General features: G+C 40.8%; 1 protein-coding gene across 4 annotated transcripts in view; it reads right to left on the bottom strand.

The window, feature by feature from the left end:
• EXOC4 (exocyst complex component 4) overlaps positions 1–19,956 on the bottom strand; it is an 827,540-nt gene that overhangs the window by 795,234 nt on the left and 12,350 nt on the right. For all 4 annotated transcript variants that reach the window (XR_003795333.1, XM_029234271.1, XM_029234272.1 and 1 more), the window contains exons 2-3: positions 11,779–11,968; positions 688–882 (exon numbers count right to left, since the gene is read on the bottom strand). Coding sequence is in view for 3 of the 4 variants with exons in the window: in XM_029234271.1 (XP_029090104.1) it covers positions 688–882; positions 11,779–11,968 (385 nt within the window). In the remaining variant the exon portion in view is untranslated. The remainder of the gene's footprint in view (positions 1–687; positions 883–11,778; positions 11,969–19,956) is intronic.

The following is a 19,956-nucleotide window of genomic DNA, read 5'->3' as shown; positions in this document are numbered from 1 at the left end:
TCCGCAACAAGAGAAACCACCGCAATGAGAAGCCCACACACCGCAACAGAGAGTATCTAGAGAAAGCCTACTCACAGCAACGAAGACCCAACGCAGCCAAAAATAAATTAATTAAATAAATGAAATTTTTTTTTTTTTTTTACAAAGTAGCAGAATGGATGAAGATACAGGCTAAAGGCTAGGCTGTGGAATACTCCTGCTGGACAAAGTTATTCCAGAATTATTCCCCCCAAAATTATTTTCTTTCTTATCAACTTAAAGGAAAAAAACAAAGCCCTAATATAAATAGTCCTTCACAGAATTTTTGGAACATAGTTTATAAATCTCCTAAACTTCTCTCTCATGCAGATTTCATTCTTCAAAATGGGATTCATTAACTATCTTCCTCTGAAACTAAAACAAACACCTCTCATGACCATTCCAACACGACTTAAGTACTGGTTTCTTACCATTATACTTCTTGCCGCTGTTCCAAAGGCAGACAACGCAAACACTGACATTAGGAAGAGAATCGCCTACTATTGCAAACACTGACATTAGGAAGAGAACCGGCAGGCTTCACCTGCAAGGGCTCGTGGATCCCAAGAGGGCAGTTTGTCATGTGCTTCATGAAGGACAGAATTCAGAGAACAGAAGGAAGCACTCTATCTTAGCAGAAATGCCCAGGAGCGCAGGCTGTGCTCTTACCAGCATGTCGGTGGCACTGAGATAGTGCTTGCTGGCCATGCACTGTTCCAGCTTTTGAGGCACTTGCTTGATATTCTCGATTTCATCCAGCAGGTTCAGGACATGCTTGTGTTCAATTCCTTCAATCCACAATTTCCGAAGCTCATCTCGTTTGCAGTGCAACAGCATCTTGCACGAAAGCAGGTTCTCTTTTACCTACAATAGAACAGTTTCAATCTTGGGTCAGCCCAAAGTCTTTCCAGCCTAAACCCACAATTTGGTTAGTATTCTTCACCAGTACTGCTATAAGTAACAGTTCCTAGTTATCACTGCCACTCATTCTGCTGTGGTTAATCTGCTTGTGAAATTCTAATCCTGGTTATGACACAGATTCACTTGCTCAGGTCTCCACTTCTCTGTATTTTCTCTCCTGAGAAATGAGAAAATTACTCAGGATATAGAGCATATACTCTGAAAATATGAAGTTCCACACCAAAGTTAATATATCTAGAAGGGAATGACTGATTTGAGAGTCCGTGCTATTATTCCTTCCCCATTCTTCCTGGCATATTTCCTATTCAGATGATAGGTCACTTGGTTCATCCTTCTAGGTCTAGAACTTTAGCTGAAGTTGATAACAAAGGACATGGACGTTCGTCTCAACTGACTAAAATGAAGGTAAGCCCAGTTTCCAGAAAAGAGTAGACGCTTCCAGAGACAGTCGTGAAATAAAGGGAATTAAAACATACCAAGAATTGTTTCCATGTAGTCTGATTTTAGGTATTAAATACGACAGTTGCAGGCATTCTCATAGATCTGCACAGTTTGCTGACCAGCCTAGGCACAGCTTGATAACACAGGAGGAGGAGAAGAGGAGCAGGGAAGGGTAGTCGCCATGTACATGATAAATGTATTTTCATGTTCTACCCTAATTAAAAATTTGATTTTTTTTTTTTTTTTTTTTTTTTCAGCATTATGCAGGCTTCCCGTTGTTGTCCCCTCTCTGTGTTGGCCCCTCCCCTGTTGCAGAATCGACACCGGACGCGCAGGCTCAGTGGCCATGGCGCACGGGCCCAGCCGCTCCGCGGCATGTGGGATCTTCCCGGACCGGGGCACGAACCCGTGTACCCTGCAGGCAGACTCTCAACCACTGCGCCACCAGGGAAGCCCAAAAATTTGATTTTTATAGCATGAAAAAATAAAAAGAATCATGACCTTTCACAATTCATAGAACTACTTTCATATACTTTTGACATTCCTTTACATGTATTTTTATTTAAATTAGAATTTCATGTTTGTTTACAGTTTTGGTTTTGTTTTCTGTTTGAGGTAAAATTTATGCATGAAAGTGTATCACTTTATGAGTTTTAGCAAATGCATACACACCTGCAATAATCCAAACCTTCGTCAATATATAGGACATTTCCATCACCCTAGAAAGTCTACCATGTTTTTAACAATTAAAAATCTGTCTTCTTTTACAACATTTGGTGTGGTGGTACACAGACTCATGATGCTACTTTTTGGTGACTGTAAAACTAAATTTTGACATTTTTCCAGCAAGCATGGAAAATATGAATTGAACGCTAAAATTAGAAGGTATATTGAGACAGCATCTAATCCAATCCTACAACTTTAGCACAATATCTAAATCATACTTTTTATCAAACTGTCCAATGTAAAAAGAACCCTGAATAAACAGGTTTTGTAATCTGTCTTGATTAGCACAGAAGAATGACTGTTAGCTTTTTGGGGAATTATAGACCCCTTTGACAATCTGTTGAAAGTTCTAATCACCTCTACTCCTTCCATCAATCCCAAAGAGATAGCAAAATAATTCTATTTATTTTTTAGCATAAAATACCAAGAAAAGAGAGAACAGAGAGGAGGGAACAGCAAGGATGGCTAGAAACCCTTGGAAGCTGGTAAGAAGATGGCTGGCATCAAGTGGGGTTTGCTAACACTGAAAAGGAGGCACCCAGAATACTGAAGGCAAGAGTACAGGGTTGAAACTAAGTATTTTGAGCCCTCATCCAACATCCTCATCAAAGCACACAGACATGTAATTCCCTCTGCCACGGCACCGGCCAAATAGGAGGTTTACAATCTGAAGAAACTGAACTAGAAAGAATCTGGACCAGGAAATGCCAGACAGCTGAGAGGAGGGTGTGAGGCACTTGACAGAAAACAGGAGGATGAAGTCAAAGTGGACCCACCGACAAGTAAGGTCCTCAGCCCTCCCTGGACCCACAGCCTCCTTCCTGGGTTGGCTCCAATAACACTCAGCTTGACTTTGATCCCCAACACAGGAAACTTATGGCTTTCCCCTGGGAAAAACAACCAAGGAAACTGCTGGGTCCCTACCCAATCATCACTAGACAAGCCCCACGACATGCTGTGAGCTCCATCTCAGCTTTGTAGTATACCTCCCTCCTCCATCCAAACAGTTAGCCAAGGATCACCACACAGTCAAGTAAAGCCTGTAATATGGAAAGACAGGCATGAAAACAAAGAAAAAAGTGCTGAGGGGAGTAGGGGAACAGAAACTAGGCAGGAAAAAGAAATTTTAAAAAGCTATAATTAATATCCCTTGGGGGAAAAGATATTACATCAATGAAACAAGAATAGGATGCTATAAAAAAATTCAGAGAATGAAAAACAGCTCTTGGAAATTAAAAATATGATAGGAAAAAAAATCCAACACAAAGGTTAGAAGAGACTCTTGAAATCTCCAAAGAGTAAGACACAAAAAACAAAGAAAGGAAAATAGGAGATAAAAGAAAATGGGGTGGTTGATCCGAGAGGTGCAAATAAGAATTGCAGGGGAGGAAAAGTGAGACAAAGTGGAGAAAAAATAATAATAAAATGGAAGAAAATGTTCCAGAGTAAAAGACACGAACTTTCAGATTGAAAAAGCACACAGAGTGTTTGAGACAATGAAGTGAAAAAAGACCCAGGGCACATTATCCTGACTCGTAAGAACATAAGGATATAGAGACAATCTTAAAAGCTTTCAAAGGAGGAAAAAAAGCCATACAAAGGACTGTGAGTCAGAATGCGTCTCAACAGCAACACTGAAAGCTACAAGACAAAGGAATAATGTATCTTCAAAATCCTAAGAGAGAATTATTTCCCAGAAAAACTATCAATCAAGTGTGAGGAAAAAATAAAGACATTTTCAGGCATGCAAGCTCTTAAAAAATAAACCTCATATGCACCATTATCTCAGCAAGCTACTGAAGAATGTACTCCATCAATATAAGAGAAAAACAAGAGGAGAAACAGAGGATCCAGGAAAGGGGGAAACCGGTGCAGAACAAAGGCAATGGGATTTTACAATCATTAACTACAAGGAAAACGAGAACAAAATTGCACAAGCAAAAATAGTATGCTGCTGGGCTTCCCTGGTGGCGCAGTGGTTGAGAATCTGCCTGCTAATGCAGGGGACACAGGTTCGAGCCCTGATCTGGGAGGATCCCACATGCCGCGGAGCAACTAGGCCCATGAGCCACAACTACTGAGCCTGCACGTCTGGAGCCTGTGCTCCGCAACAAAAGAGGCCGCGATAGTGAGAGGCCCGCGCACTGTGATGAAGAGTGGCCCCCGCTTGCCACAACTAGAGAAAGCCCTCACACAGAAACGAAGACCCAACACAGCCAAAAATAAATAAACAAACAAATGTGGGGTTTAAAAAAAAAAAGTAGTATGCTGGATGGTTTAGATGTAAATATTTACGTCGTTATAATAAAATACGCACCAGCTATTTAACCAAAAACTAGGACACAACTATACAGAGAGGATGAGGGAAGAAGATGAGGTGGGGTGGGGGAAAGAGTGAAGGAGGAGCCATAACTGGAAGCTCATATACAATGTCTAAAATAGAAAAATCCAGAAAAGTAGTATAAGCATATTACTTAGAAATACAGAAATACAAATATCTGGAAAAAAAAACTAAAAGAGTAAAAGTCCATACCTCCAAAGTGTTGGAATTAGTACTGTGGTAGGATGAGGTAGGGGAATGCTGGTTTTTATCAGCATTTGTGGTTTTATTTGATTTTTTCAACACAGTTCTCAAGGCCATTCCTAGATCCTCTAGGAGTTCTTGGTGCCTGGGTTAAGAACTCTAGCTATTAAATCCATTCTATGTTAAATCTTAGTTAAAATCTCTCAGAATCTAATTTCTGATATTCTACTTATATCACCTTGGTTCTATACTTCTCAGCTTTTCCCTATGTGTGTAATGGTTACTATGGAAACTGTTAAAAATAAATTTTATGTCATACAACACCCAACTAGGCTCTTGATGCAGACAGTGGGAGATAGACTTACAGGGTGTCAGCAAAGCTTGGCAAACTCCCTTCTGATTGGAATAAAAGACCATTATGGCATTTCACACTAGGATATATACAGTATAATCAGCTCACTCCTCATTTTTACATACTACATGGAGGAAAAATGAAAAGGAAGGTAGAATGTGTGTGTGTTTGGGGGTGGGGGAAATGGCATCAGGCTGTGTGGAAAATGAACATTACCAAAACCATTTCCTAAACGGTTTAGCCAGAGCTGCAGACATAAGAAGCTAAAAGAACTTTTAATACTAAATTGCCCTGAGGCTTCAGCTTTTTGATCAGAAAGTCAGTTACGAAGAAATGTCCTTTTAAAACTTGGGGTGGCATGGGGAATACCAGTCAGCAATAAAAGGGAAGAAATGTGAAGAACCTCAAGATTATGCTGAGCAAAAGAAGCCAGACGCAGGAGTATACATGCTATGAAGTTCTGTAACAGGTAAAAATAATGTATGGTGATAGATTTCAAATCAGTATTTGTTTGGGGCAAGATGGGGTGGGGGGTATGGCCTATAAAGAAGCAGGAGAGAAGTCTCTGGGGCAATGGAAACATATTCAAGGATACATACGTCTGACAAAACTCACTGAACTAAAAATAATGCATTTTATTGTATGTAAACGCTAGCTCAATAAATATGATTTTTGAAACAGGGAGGGGAGAAACACGGCTATGTCCATCAATGAATAAATGCAGGTAAATGTAAGAAAGGTACCATATTCCACCTAAATGTTTATTTCTCAAAGGCCTGTTCTTTTAGAAACGTGGTGACAGCATTTTAATTCCATTCTAATTTAATCAGGATAGTTAAGATTCAAAAATTCTGTTACTCTGTTTCTTCCTTAAATAAATCCATGAAGAGTCAAGCTTTTCAAATCATGACATCAAAACCCAAGTAAAGAAATCCTTCCTCAAACACAAGTTTCCTTTGCTTCGTTAGAACTCTAGTAACTTCATTTGCTCCAAATTACCTAAAACAAGAATTTCAGTTTCAATAAACAAGAACTAAATCACTTTAATTAGAGACTATTAGAAAAAGAGAAAATAAGGAACACAGGGCCCAAGAGGTCATTGTGAATGGATATGTGAGATGACACAGAAAGCAGAGATAGAGATTTTTGCAACCCTGCCTTGAGAAAGATCAAGAGAGGAGGAAATGAACTGGGGCCTCTGAACAACACGTTGGGACATGTGACAGAGGAGGATGCTGATGGAGGCACAGGGGAGGTGGTGGAGGCCCTAACTTTTAAGTCATAAAATCAGAAAAGCATTGAACTTGGATGAAGTATTAGGGGAGGAGGGGAATGCCTTTGAGTGTGCATGTTATCTGTAATAAAATACAACAAATGTGCAAGCACCTCATTGATACTGTAGACTAGAAATATCCTGTAAAGTTCCTCAGAAGCAAGGGATGAAAATTAATGAAACAATCAACGTTATTCTTACTTCTAAAAGTACAGAGTGTCATATTTTCTCTTATTTGTAGTAAAAACAAATCCACATATAAGCATTTTCATGGGTATCCTCCTAACACATGTCCAAGCCATTTTTTCCCATAGTCTTAATAGAAAGTGCTTAGAACAAATGAACTTTAGAAACACCACTCAGTGCTCTGTTTAAAAGCCCTTTAGAACTAAAGATCATTTTTTAATTACCCTCAAACTTCTATTTCTCATGCTTTTTGCTCCTTAGTTTTTCAGCTTCCATTTTAAGGTCTTAAATTCTGAGAGGCTTCACTCAACCTTTTCCAAAGGCAATACTATCCTTTTGAGTTGCAGAGTCTGGATACAGAACACAAATACAGACACAGTTAAACTTAATGAAAAGACTGCCTTGTAGTTCTTGTTACCGCATTAATGATCCGGACCACTGCCTAGATTTTAAATGATGATATCTCATTCTTGCCCACAGTTTAGCATGTCCATTTCTAGGCTTTTTTCCCTTTCTCATACAAGGAGCTGGGATTTTATGTCTGGGCTTAAATAACTTCCTACCAAAACCATGTTGTCCTACTGTGACTTACTTTTTTATATCAATTAAGGTTATTCTTCATTCTAATTCTACCTCACAACATATACTTTCATATAAAAAGGTCACAAAATTATTTTAGTTAAATGTTAAGTAATGAATGTTACATTACTCAATGATCAAGCCCTAACAACTTCACTTGAACAATCACATATGGTTATTTCCAATTACAGGCAAGAAAAATGAGTTAGGAGCTCGATCAAGCACCAACAGAACAGCCGAAACTGGGGCGAAATGTAAAGTGTTTGTGCGCACATCACAACAGAGACAAGTATCTGTGTTTCCCCTTCAGTTTACCTGCTTCTATGATAACCATTAGATGGATACTTAGTATCTTTAAAGAAATCTGGCATCATCTCATCTACTTAATACAGGATGGAAGAAACACTCAAATTCAAATACTACCAACAAGCATACGGCCCAAGTTCCCAACTCATATCCATTCACATTCATCCATTCTGGTGCTGCTATAACAGTCATTATGACAGACACTGGTAGAACCTATAAATTCTGAGGTTTTCTAATGCAGTAACATCTCACTTGTACTCAACAGTAATAAGACAGCCCAACTATTTTACTTATCCACATAAGTGACCTGATCAATCATACATGGTATTTTATTTGCACATTTAATCTCAAAAAAATTCCAAGTGGACTTGCCTGATATAAAGAAGTTTGGAGCATCAAAGAAGAGTCAGATCTATCTGTCAGCTCATATTATCCTCAAGGACAGAGATTCTACCAACAAGAATCCATAAATGAAAGGAATGCCAAGATGGGAAATGTAAACAGTTCCGTGTTCTCAAGCTTTAAAAGGTAACAAAGCATGAATGTGAACATCTTCATCTGCCTTGGCCCCCACTAAAATCTCTTCTCAGTATAGCAGCTAGAGTGGCCCTTTTAACATGTTAGACACATCGTGCCGCTCTTGTGCTCAAAACTTACAATGATTTCCACACACCCAGAGTTAAAATCAAAGTCCTTACAGCGATCAAGACCCCACGTGACCTGACCCATTCTGCCACACCTCACCCACCAGCACTCTCGTCTCCCTCTGCCACTATCCCCACTTCTCACTGTGCTCCAGCTCCAACCTTGCTGCTCCCCCAAATTCCAATCATGTTCTTGCTTGAGGAGCTTTCTGTACCTGCTATTCCTTCTTCCTGGGGTGCTTTTCCGGACTCTCCCTCACCTTCTTCTAGTGTTGGCTTGAATATAACCTCAGTGAAGCCTTCCCTGACCACTCTGTTCAAAACAGCAACTCCCTATTCTCCTTCCTAGCTTTTTTAAATTTTATTTTAAGCACAGCGTTTCTTACCATCTGTTATACCCTCTTACTAATTGATAGCCTGCCTTTCTTGACTAGAATGTAAACTCCACGAGGACAGGAATTTTTGTCTGTTTTACTCACTTCTATACCCCAGGACCTAGACCACTGCTCAGCACAAAACAAACACTTAATATAGAGACTAAATCAATGTTGCTAAATATCATCTATTTGTTTTCCTGTGTCTTCCCACTAGCATGTAAGCCCCATGAGGACAGGGACTGGTATTTTCCACTACATGGAAATCTAAAACATATTTCAGTATCGAAACCACCACCAGCACATAGCTGGCACTCAACAAATATTTATTGAGTGAATCCTCGTTCCATTCTTTTGGCAGAGAGCAGAAAGAAAATGTCAACTCAGATTCACACATTCTCAACATCTTGCTTGGCTCTGAAATAATGTAAACCAATGATTACTGAATCATCCCCATTTTTACTTTAAAAATATACATACCTTTATGCTGTATACAATCTAAAGTGCAATTAAAAACCAAAACTGACGGGCAAAGATTAGTGAGGAAACATCAGTGTTTCCTTGGTGATAAGAAACAGACTTTCACAGTACAAAACTGTCAAATTATACAATAAAAACAAATTCCCTTTCATTTTTCCCCAAAATTGTCTTCTCCCATGTATCAACTATCAAAGGCTTTCTAGCCCTTTATTTTTCTCTTGCCAATATTGAGGCTAGTTCATAATACTGAGTTATGTGACATTTACTTTCTTGACAACTGTCTGATATAATAAAAAAAATTTTTCTGTTGTTTCCTTTTGCTCAGAACTCCAGCATACTTGAAAATGAGGAGGACAGTGAAAAGACTGGCTACTAAAACAAACGTGAAATAATCAAGATGAGACTCTCCTTTTCAGTACCAGCAAACACTCTTTGTTTGGGCAAAGATACTATTGACTCAGTGATAGGGAGTCAAGGCAGAGACCACAGCAGTGCCTCCCTTGAGATTAGGACAAAGTCCTTCCAGTCAAGCACACTCATTAGAAAACACCAACACCAAGAGGTCCTTCACGCTTACTGTGTGATTACCTGAGGCAAAGCCAGAAGGTCAGCAGCTTTACAGATTCACTTTCTGACCCCTCTTGACCTTAGTATATTGGGTCAAAATGGACTACGGTTCACTTTAAATCTAGAGCCACTGATCTATAGCTTTACCTAGTTTCACCGATAAATCCACAGGATGAACTCACCACTTGTAAAGGCTAAGAATTATAGAATTCCTTTTGAAAATGCCCAGTTAATTTTAAAATGTAAAGCGGTCACCACATTGCTTCAAAAAAGGTTAAGAACCTGATTGTGGAACTGTAGTCTTCAAGGCTGAAACTCACATATAACAGCATTCTTAGAAGAATCATTTAGGTACCTATTACCAAATCATAAGGTCTAGAAGGCAGGGAAGAAAACATGTGAGGAGACCATAGGCACAGCCACCACTGGGCAGGTACATCCAGAGAATTCCCGAACCAATCAAATAGCACAGGGCAGCGCACTTCAAATGGTCTATGCAGCCCTCTGGCCACAGAGGTGCTTGAAGGTCAGCTGCTGAGCGCTAAGGAGGGGAGCCAGCATGAGGCTCTGCATCTCTCAGCCCAATAGCAAACAAGAGGCAACTGGTATGTTGGGGTTCTGCAAAATATCTCATGTACAAAGAAATGGGGGGCTACTCCATTAAAAGATGTCTGAAAACCAGCATCAAGGACCTCAGAGCAGGGAGACCAGAGTTCAAATCCTAAATTTGTTGAGTGGGGAACAGACATAATCTGCCTGGCAAGGAATCAGTGCTCAGTAAGTGAGACCAATTGTTATTTATCAGAGAGCAGTAATACAAGGTATTAAAGGAGTGACCCTCAAAATACATAGCCAAGAACCACATAACTATGATGTGACAGTATATAACCTTTATTTGATCAGTTCATCCCTTGACCAAATATTAAAAATACCCCTTATGAACCCACTTTATCCTTTAAGAACTAAAGATGTGGCACCCAGGAACCAAAAGTTTTTCAAAGACTAACCACAGAAGGAAGTGGGGAGGGAGGGAGGGAAGGAAGGAAAGAAGAAAGGAACCAATTTCTGCCTTGCAAACCAGAAATAGAGACACAGATGTAGAGAACAAATGTATGGACACCAAGGTGGGAAAGCGGTATGGGTAGGTAGTGGTGGGATGAATTGGGAGATTGGGATTGACATATATACACCCATAAGTATAAAATAGATAACTAATAAGAACCTGCTGTATAGCACAAGGAACTCCACTTCGCTGTACAGTAGAAACTAAAACAACATTGTAAAACAACTATACCCCAATAAAAAAAAAAAAGAAGAAGAAAGGAACCAAGAAGAGGGAAGAAGGAGAGGAAGAGAGAAGGGAGAAAGAAAAAGAGTGAAAGAAAAACAGCTCCAAAATATGAAAGACAATTACAAAATAAAAATTAGTGCATGCTTGTCACTACTAAAGAATAATATTCAAGAACTTCAGTATTCATAAGTATTTACATTTAAATAATTTGTGAGTTAGATTTTCTTCTAAAAAACCACCAAGAATGTACAATGACTGCAGAGAAATCACAACCAACTTCAAATGGGGTGACATACTCAAAACCAAAAATTTTTTTTATTTTCAACTGCTACAGCAATACACACACACAATGTGTGACATGAGCACAATAAATACATTTAATACATTATAACGAGAGCCTCTAACAATAAAAGGCCCTAGAGTCTTAAAACAGCTCCCCTTTTAGGCTTCCTCAAGTTGAGGCCATCTCCTCTGTGCCATTTCACACTGCAATGAAAAGTAATGGCAGAGGGACTTCCCTGGTAGAGCAGCGGTTAAGAATCCACCTGCCAACACAGGGGACGTGGGTTCTATCCCTGGTCCGGGAAGATCCCACATGCCACAGAGCAACTAAGCCTCTGTGCCAAAACTACTGAACCGGCACTCTAGACCCCACGAGCCACAACTACTGAGCCCGTGTGCCACAACTACTGAGCCCACACACCTAGTCCATGCTCTGCAACAAGAAAAGCCACCGCAATGAGAAGCCCGCGCACCACCACAAAGAGTAGGCCCCACTGACTGCAACTAGAGAAAGCCTGCACACAGCAAGGAAGACCCAACGCAGCCAAAATAAATAAATAAATAAATTTATTTTTAAAAAAAGAAAAGTAATGGCAGAAGCCAAGGATAAGACTTAAGGGAGAAAAGAAGCAAGTCCAGATGCCCTCTGTGATGCTCTGCATTCTGGCTTTCCAGAAACCTGCAAAACTCCTGCAAAGCATCAGTATGAATCACTCGTTAAGGCTGTTACCACTACCAGGGCACCTCCAAGCTATAACACCTAGACTAATGGTAGATGCAACAATCACCAGATATTAGAAGGATGGAGGCTTACCTGCTTTATTTTGTTTCGGGAGTTGGTGATGCGCTCTGTGATGCTCTGGTATGTGCGAATGGCTGTCGTCAATTCTGTGTAGTGCTGCACGATCAATTCATCCAGGTCACGATCACACTTCTCATAGGCTTCTTCAAGACGCCCCTTCTCATTTTCTCTGTCTTCAACATCATCACTGGTAGACAGGGTCCTGGTAAAGACAGAATATATCAAGCTGAGGCAAACTTAAAACCCAAAAGTAGACGAAGGATGAGTTAGTCAATGAGAGCACATTCACCTCACTAACTAGGAAATGAAACAAGTTACTAAGAGAAAATATGAAACCGCCTGCACAGTAAAATCCAGCAGCCTATCTAAATGGATTTATTGGTTGCCAATCCAAGGAGTCTTTCTCTTCACTTTTCCCCTTGGCATAATCAGGTAACAGGCAGCATGAGCTCTGCAAGAACCTGGGTAGGTCTTGATTTGTTGGAGTGAATTCAAGTACTTGCATTCCCCTTACCAGTGACAAGTCTGGCCAATGAGACCTAAGGACTTCTAGGAGTAGTTTTCTTTTTCTTTTTATAAAATGATATTTTATTTATTTATTTATTTATTATTTTTGGCTACTTTGGGTCTTTGTTGCAGCAAACAAGCTTTCTCTAGTTGCGGCAAGCGGGGGCTACTCTTCGTTGCAGAGCATAGGCTCTAGGCGTGCAGGCTCAGTAGTTGTGGCTCACGGGCTCAGTAGTTGTGGCTCACGGGCTCAGTAGTTGTGGCTCGTGGGCTCTATCTAGAGCGCAGGCTCAGTAGTTGTGGCACACAGGCCCAGGTGCTCCACGGCATGTGGGATCTTCCCGGAGCAGGGCTCGAACCTGTGTTCCCTGCATTGGCAGGCGATTCTTAACCACTGTGCCACCAGGGAAGCCCCTAGGAGTAGTTTTCTTGCAAGAAGGTTAACAGGAAGCAGGTCCCTTTTCCCAACACCGGGTACTGTTGTACAAAACTAAGATAATCATACATTAGCCATACTATAATCCTGGAAGGGGAAGCCAAGAGAAATGCCAAGCTACTGCCATTACATCATTGGGCCACTAAAGCAGCCAACCCACAGCTGCCTTACCGAGGGACTCCCTGTTAGGGAAGATAATAAATATCCATTGTTTAAGTCACTTTCGCTTGGTCTTCTTTTATATATAACCCAAAGCATACTTACTATAAAATTGCTTCTACACTGAGGAACCGCCTTCCAAATAGTTCATTCAAATGACATGAATTTAGTACAGAGCCCCCCAGCGGCCTGGAAATAAGGTCACAGTCATTCTAAAACCCACTACAACAGACAGCAATATCAGCTATACTACAAGGCAGTTCCTGCATTTACTATTCTTCCAACAGCACTAACAAGATTGATACGAATCAACAATAAGCAGGGAATGAGATAGATACACTTATTAAAAATCTTTCAATAACTTAGTTTGATACATGAACCACAGATCTTGTTTCCTCTTTTATCCTTCTTGGATAATTTTTTTTTAATTTAGTGTTATAATCAGTAACAAAGAAACCTTTTTCTCTTATCTGTTGGCTGCGGTAATTTAGTTTCATTAAATTCCCTCAGATTTGTCAGCTATACATTCAGCATGCTTTATTTCATTTATCTTTTTTAATTTAGGGAGGGGGTAGTTTAGGCTCTCAATGATGGATGCAATCAATTATAAGTCCATCATTAGAACTGCTTTCAGAGATGGTCTGTCAGCGAATCAGTCACATATCCCCTTCCAGATTTTTGCAAGCAAAACACTGTACAACAGTCTTCTCCAAAATGTCATTTAGAGTGAAAGATCTTAATTCATGAGTCACATAATATATAAAACTTATCTTCCAATTTAGAGAGCGATTCAGCAGGCCAGTCTCTGACTTCAATCTAACCTCAAAAAAGAAGTTTGCAAGTGTGTTAGGGATGTCAAGAGATGGGGCCCAGCATGAAATGGGGAGCAGGAGGGATAGAAATGGAAGGAAGGAAAAGGCGAAGTCTGTGAGGGCTACAGGATACACTCCAGGCAACACACTGGAAACCCCAAGACTTGAAGGAAGGCTTTACCATTCTAGATCCTGTGTCCTCCTCTGTCAACTGGTAAGCCTACACCAGACTACCTCCAAGCTTACTTTCAGGTAGAAAATACCACACAAGCATTCGACTAATAAAGTAAGTCAGAGTAGAGAACTTAGGGGGAATTTGGTTTCAAAGAGAGAGCTACCAATATACTACTTGCAGTATTTGGCTACAGGGTGGCTAAGTATATCATCCTGTTGTTTCTGTGATATATAACTTTGCTCTTTAAATCTGAAACCTTCCAGGCTGTTAATCTAAAGTAAAGCACAGTCCAAAAATGCCTTCAATTTATCAAGTGTCCCAAAGGGAAGAGTTCCCAGATATTGAACTATTATTTCCCCCCTTTCACAGCAAATGGCCACAGACTTTTCAAAGCTACACTGGATCAGTTTGCCATCTTTATGACGCTTTGCATGATTTCCTCCCCACCACCGTTTGTGGAAGGAAACATGCCAAGCATTTCACATTCTTTACATTAACTAGTAGAATTACCATCAAGGAAGATGTCAGGCTGAGAGAGAGGACACCTTCTCGGGCATCAGTGGTCACTGTAACACATTACCATGGCATAAGAAATTACTTAGAAAACAGAAAGGGTTACTAAAATGAAGATGAGAAAGATGGGCCTATAGGGGGTTTTAGCTCCTATTTTCACTTTCAGAGAAAATATTTATGTAAGGAAACAGCCTGTGCCATGTTTGCCCCACATTTGAAATTCATCCTCTTGATGTAAACTGGGCTGAATGACATTTTGCCTTTAGTCAAATATACTTACATAGGAGAACTCTGAGAGGACAAAACCATTAAAGTTTTTTTTTTAATTAGAGAAAAGGAAGGCCACAAAAATAGCCACTAATATCTAGAGGCTGCACATTTTATAGAAAGTATGTTTAATCCTCAGAACAGCCCACTGGAGTGGGTCCTGTGGTTATCCTCCCTCTCCCTTTTTTTTTTTATAAATTTATTTCTTATTTATTTTTGGCTGTGTTGGGTTCTCGTTGCTGCACGCGGCTTTCTCTAGTTGTGGCAAGAAGGGGCTACTCTTCGTTGCAGTGTGCAGCTTCTCATTGCTGTGGCTTCTCTTGCTGCAGAGCATGGGCTCTAGGCACTCGGGCGCGGGCTCAGTAGTTGTGGCACTTGGGCTCAGTAGTTGTGGCTCGAGGGCTCTAGAGCTCAGGCTCAGTAGTTGTGGCGCACGGGCTCAGTTGCTCCGCAGCATGTGGGATCTTCCCAGATCAGGGCTCAAACCCGTGTCCCCTGTACTGGCAGGCGGATTCTTAACCACTGCACCACCAGGAAAGTCCCCTCCCTCTCCCTTTTTATAGGAGAGGCATGAGATTTGACCTCCCACTTCACTCCTCCACACTGTCAAGAAATGCAAAGTCTGAGATTTTATCCTACTGAGAAGCTAACAAGTTAGCCTGCCGCAGTTTCACAGATGTTGGGGGAAGTCACAAAACTCCCGGGTGGGTCAGAAGCTCAGGACTTTATTAGTCATAGCACAGCAAGTAACACGAGCATCAGCATATTTGTAGCAGGCCCCCTGCCCCCAAGTCCCATGGGCGTTGGAAGGATGGGCCCAAATGGATGCCTACACATGCTGAGTTGCTGGAGAGGAACCCTGAGCTTAAACATGCCTACTTAAAGGCAGTAAACATGCCTGCCCTTTGCTCTGGAAAGGTTATCTGTATCTTCCAAACATGTCAAACAAACATCCTTGACAGTCTAAAACAAAGGGCACCCGTACTTTGCTCACAAGAACTTCAGAAACACAACCTTCCCAAGGAGAATCGTCTCCCTACAAAAATGAAACCTAATTCACTGGGTTCCTCCGGGGACTGCATGGTGTCAAGCAATAGTAGACCATAAACAAAGATTCATTTCCAACCTGTTTTCTTTTCTGCAAAGTGAGACCAGAAATACAATGCCTCCCGCAATAAATATCTGTACAATGAATGAATGATAGACCATAAAAGCAGACTAACTCTAGGGAGAAAGTTCCCACACACGCTACCAAAACGCAGCAAAATTCAGTGTAGGATTATCCTACTTTAAGCAAGTCACTTGACCTGAACTGAGAGCAGGGTAGAAGAGAACGTTTGTCGTCTAGCTCACCCCGCCAGCCAAGTCAGGAACTTCTCCTAGGCCTTCTAGCCTCTGTGCAAGGGAAACCTCACTGGCCCAATAAGCCATTCACTGCAATTTTGAACTGCTCTACTTGTTACAAGGTCTTTCATTAACATAAAGCAAAACCAGCCTCTTTGTAATTTCTACCCATTGATCCTAGTTCCACCTTTTTCAGCAACATAAAATAAGTCTATTCCCTCTTTCATAAAGTCTCTCTTTAAATGGTAAAGGACTCTCAATAGTTTTTTTCTCACCTTCAGCACCTCCAATTTCCTCATCTGTTTCTTCCACAACATGGCAGCCCACCAGCCTTGTAACTTTCTTCTGAAGTTCCCTTGAAAATGGGTAACACTCACATAGGACTTACTACATTAATCTAAGTGGTTTATATATAATAATTTATTCCAGACAACACCTGTGGAGTAGGTGCCATTGTCCCCCCTCTTCTTACAAATGCAGACTGAGTTGTGCGTTTGAAGCACTGAACTTTTAAGTAGCAGAGCCAGGCCTCAAGCCTGGAGAGTCTGGTTCTTAAAAGGTTCCCCTATCCTGCCTCAAGATGTGGTACTCAGAACTGACACAACATACTTCTAATATGGTGTGACCATCCAAACAGAAAGAGGTTTTATATCCCATAATATAGGCATTCTATTTCTAATCATGTAACCTAAAACTACACAGCATTTTTTTTGTAAATGTTGAGTCCAAAAATGATCCAAGATCCCTTTGACTGTAAATACAGACAATCTCGCTCTCATCCTCTACTTGGGAGATTTTAAAACTAAATGCACAAGTTTACATGCATTCCTGTGTCCCACATTTTGGGAAAAGAAAATCAAAAGTGAGGCACAGGATATAAATTACGGAGTGTCTGTTATACACCAAACAATGCAGTAGTTATTTTGTACACATAGTTTAAGGTGACTCTCAAAATGGTCTGGTGAGGTAGTATCACCACCTTTTTACAGATCAAGAATCAAAGGAACAGAGAGGTAAAGTTGCACACAGCTAACATCAAAAATGAAATTAAAGCTAAGTATACTTGACGCCAAAACCCATGCCCTTTCCACTATACATGCTGTGAAACCTCCTTTCCTGCCTTCAGCTCCTGAGCTGCAGGACTGCAGCCTAATCAAACTACAGCCCACATGTCAAGAGAGGAGTGAACAGCTAGAGATGTCAACAGAGCACTTGGCCGCTTTTTCAGTAGTAACAGTCTTGAATCTGGACAAGAAGGTTTAAAAAGCATGAGCTAAAAGAAGACATGGAGCAGAGGAGAAACTATTTGAAGTTGCCATCCCAAGATGCCTTCAAGTTACTGAATCATTCTTTAGAGCTTTTTCCATTCCTATCTCAAAATCATTATGCTTTACAAACTATTGTCAAGTTCATGGATGAACATAAAAGCGTAGATTCCAGTTAAGCTGGACACAGACGTCTCTGGATCACTAAGAATTTTTCACTAAGACAGCTCTGGCATTTGCATGATGAATTACATCACTAACCATGACTAATTAATCCCAGGAAGGAATTTATTTACCCAGTGGACTAAAAGGACCACCGTACCCATGCTAAGCTATTGTTAACAACACCTCGTAGGAACACATACCGTTAAATGGTTCTAGTGAATTTACAACCACCAGCTCCAAGAAAGCCCTATAAACAAGCATAAAAACCCAGGGGAAATACCTGCAGGTCTAAAATGAAATTTGTCAGTTTCCTTTTTGATACCAGCTTCTGTATTTCAGTGTAGCCGGTCAAGTGTTTTGAAAGGAAAATAACTAGTCACTGTTAACTGGCTCCTTCTATGGAACAATTTTGCTTTCACTTTGGACTTAATAGAGTAATGGAGTCCAGACAGGAGAAAGTACACACAGGTCGATATTACTCTTTAAAAAAGACAAAAGCAAGATCAAATAAAAGAAAAAGCACACCTATGAAAACAGGGTTAGTCACCCAAAGGTAACCTATCACTCAAGAGAAACAATAACCTCCAGTCAAAGGCAGAATACGATGAAAAAAACAAATCTAGAATACTACCATTAGGAATACAGCAGAAGTGTCTTGCTTCTGACCAGTGTCAAACATGAGGCGTCTGCAACTTTCAAGCTCTTTGACCTTGGGCAAGTCACTTAACATGTCTGGGCCTGTTTCTTTCCTTGTCAAACAGACAAGGTAAGAGAACCTGCCTCACCAGGTTATCGTGAGGATTGGAGAAGTGTGTGAATGTGCTCTGTAAAATATAAGGTGCCCTCAATGCGTGGGCTGACACGTTATGAGGAACAAAATCAATCATTTGTGAATCACAACATTGTTAGCCCAAATCCCCTAAAGCCTCCCCCAGTGGAAAATTCCTGAGGATATTTATAAACTGAGATCAGACCTTTTCTCTATATTCTTATGGTGCCTGGTATATTAAGAGCTTAGATAAAGCTAAATAATGAGCAGCAGCAAGATGCAGGACCTGAAGAGGTCATGGAGGGTAGTCACCTGCCTTAAGGAACAACTGCAACTAGACTATCTCACACAAATAAATGTCAGTTCAAAAATCTATAGGAGAGGACAAGCAATAGCTACATTGACCCTATTTAGTCCATTTAGTCATTGAACAAATAGTTATGACACACCTACAACTTAGCAGGCATAGCTGTAAGTGGCTAGGGACACAGCTGTGAATATAAACCAATCCCTCCCTCATGAAGCTCACACCCTGGTCTAGTGGGGGAAGCAGGCATACAACACGTGGAGGCCGGGAGAGTGACGGAGCAGCTATGGAAACATGAAGGCAGGGTAGGGGGAAGGGAGACTCTTTTACACAAGAAGGCCAGGAATGGTTTCTCAGATCAAGATGCCATTTGAACAGAGCTTTTTAGAAAGCCGGGGGGGGGGGGGGGGGTTGCATCTGGCACTACCTGGGTAAACTGATCCCAGAGACAACAGAAGACACACAGGCCCTGAAGTAGGACATGTTTGGCCTGTTCAAGGAACAAGGAATGGTCAAGAAGTCAATGTGGCTTTAGAGAAGGGAGGAAGGATGACAATGATAGGAGACGAGGTCAGAGAGGAATCCGGGAGCCACATCAGGACAGCTTTGCGGGCTTCTACTCTCAAAGTGTTCTCTGAAGTCACCTGGGAGTTAGCACCAAAGAAAAGAATGGCAGCTTTCAACCAACAGTTAATGGTGAATAATCAGTAACAATATTTACTTGCAAGTTTCATTTCAATTCTATCTCAGTTCTTTCCAAAAAAGATCTGAGATGGTTTGTATATACAAGAATGTGGACAATACAAATGAGAAAGAGGAACTAGTTGAAGATAAGCAGGACAACAATGCCATATAAATGTAAAACACAGGTACACAGGTCATACGGACAAACGTAGCATGTATGAAATGAGCCAATTTAACTTTGGGGTTCCTAGTAGCCGATGCAAAAAGAAAACCCTAGCCAATTATATATAATTCCCATTCTCAAAAAGACAGATTCCAATTGCTCTAAGCAAGCAAACTTTAAACTAGTACTAAATTCTAAAAACAAAAAAAAACTTTCACTTAAAACAGGAAGACATGGACTTCCCTGGTGGCACAGCAGTTAAGAATCCACCTGCCAAAAAAAAAAAAAAAAAAAAGAATCCACCTGCCAATGCAGGGGACACAGGTTCGAGCCCTGGTCCGGGAAGATCCCACATGCCACGGAGCAACTAAGCCCGTGCACCACAACTACTGAGCCTACGCTCTAGAGCCTGAGAGCCACAACTACTGAGGCCTGTGTGCCTAGAGCCTGCACCCCACAACAAGAAGCCACCGCAGTGAGAAGCCCACACACCACAACGAAGAGTAGCCCCCACGTGCAGCAACTGGAGAAAGCCTGCGTGCAGCAACGAAGACGCAACACAGCCCAAAATAAATAAAAATTTTTTTAAATAAAAATAAAACAAGAAGACATTACACAATATAG

The sequence above is a fragment of the Monodon monoceros genome, unplaced genomic scaffold (genome assembly GCF_005190385.1).
Source record: "Monodon monoceros isolate NGI ecotype Baffin Bay Population unplaced genomic scaffold, NGI_Narwhal_1 Super_Scaffold_2, whole genome shotgun sequence".
NCBI lineage: Eukaryota > Metazoa > Chordata > Mammalia > Artiodactyla > Monodontidae > Monodon > Monodon monoceros.
This window is presented reverse-complemented; position numbering and strand designations above follow the sequence as displayed.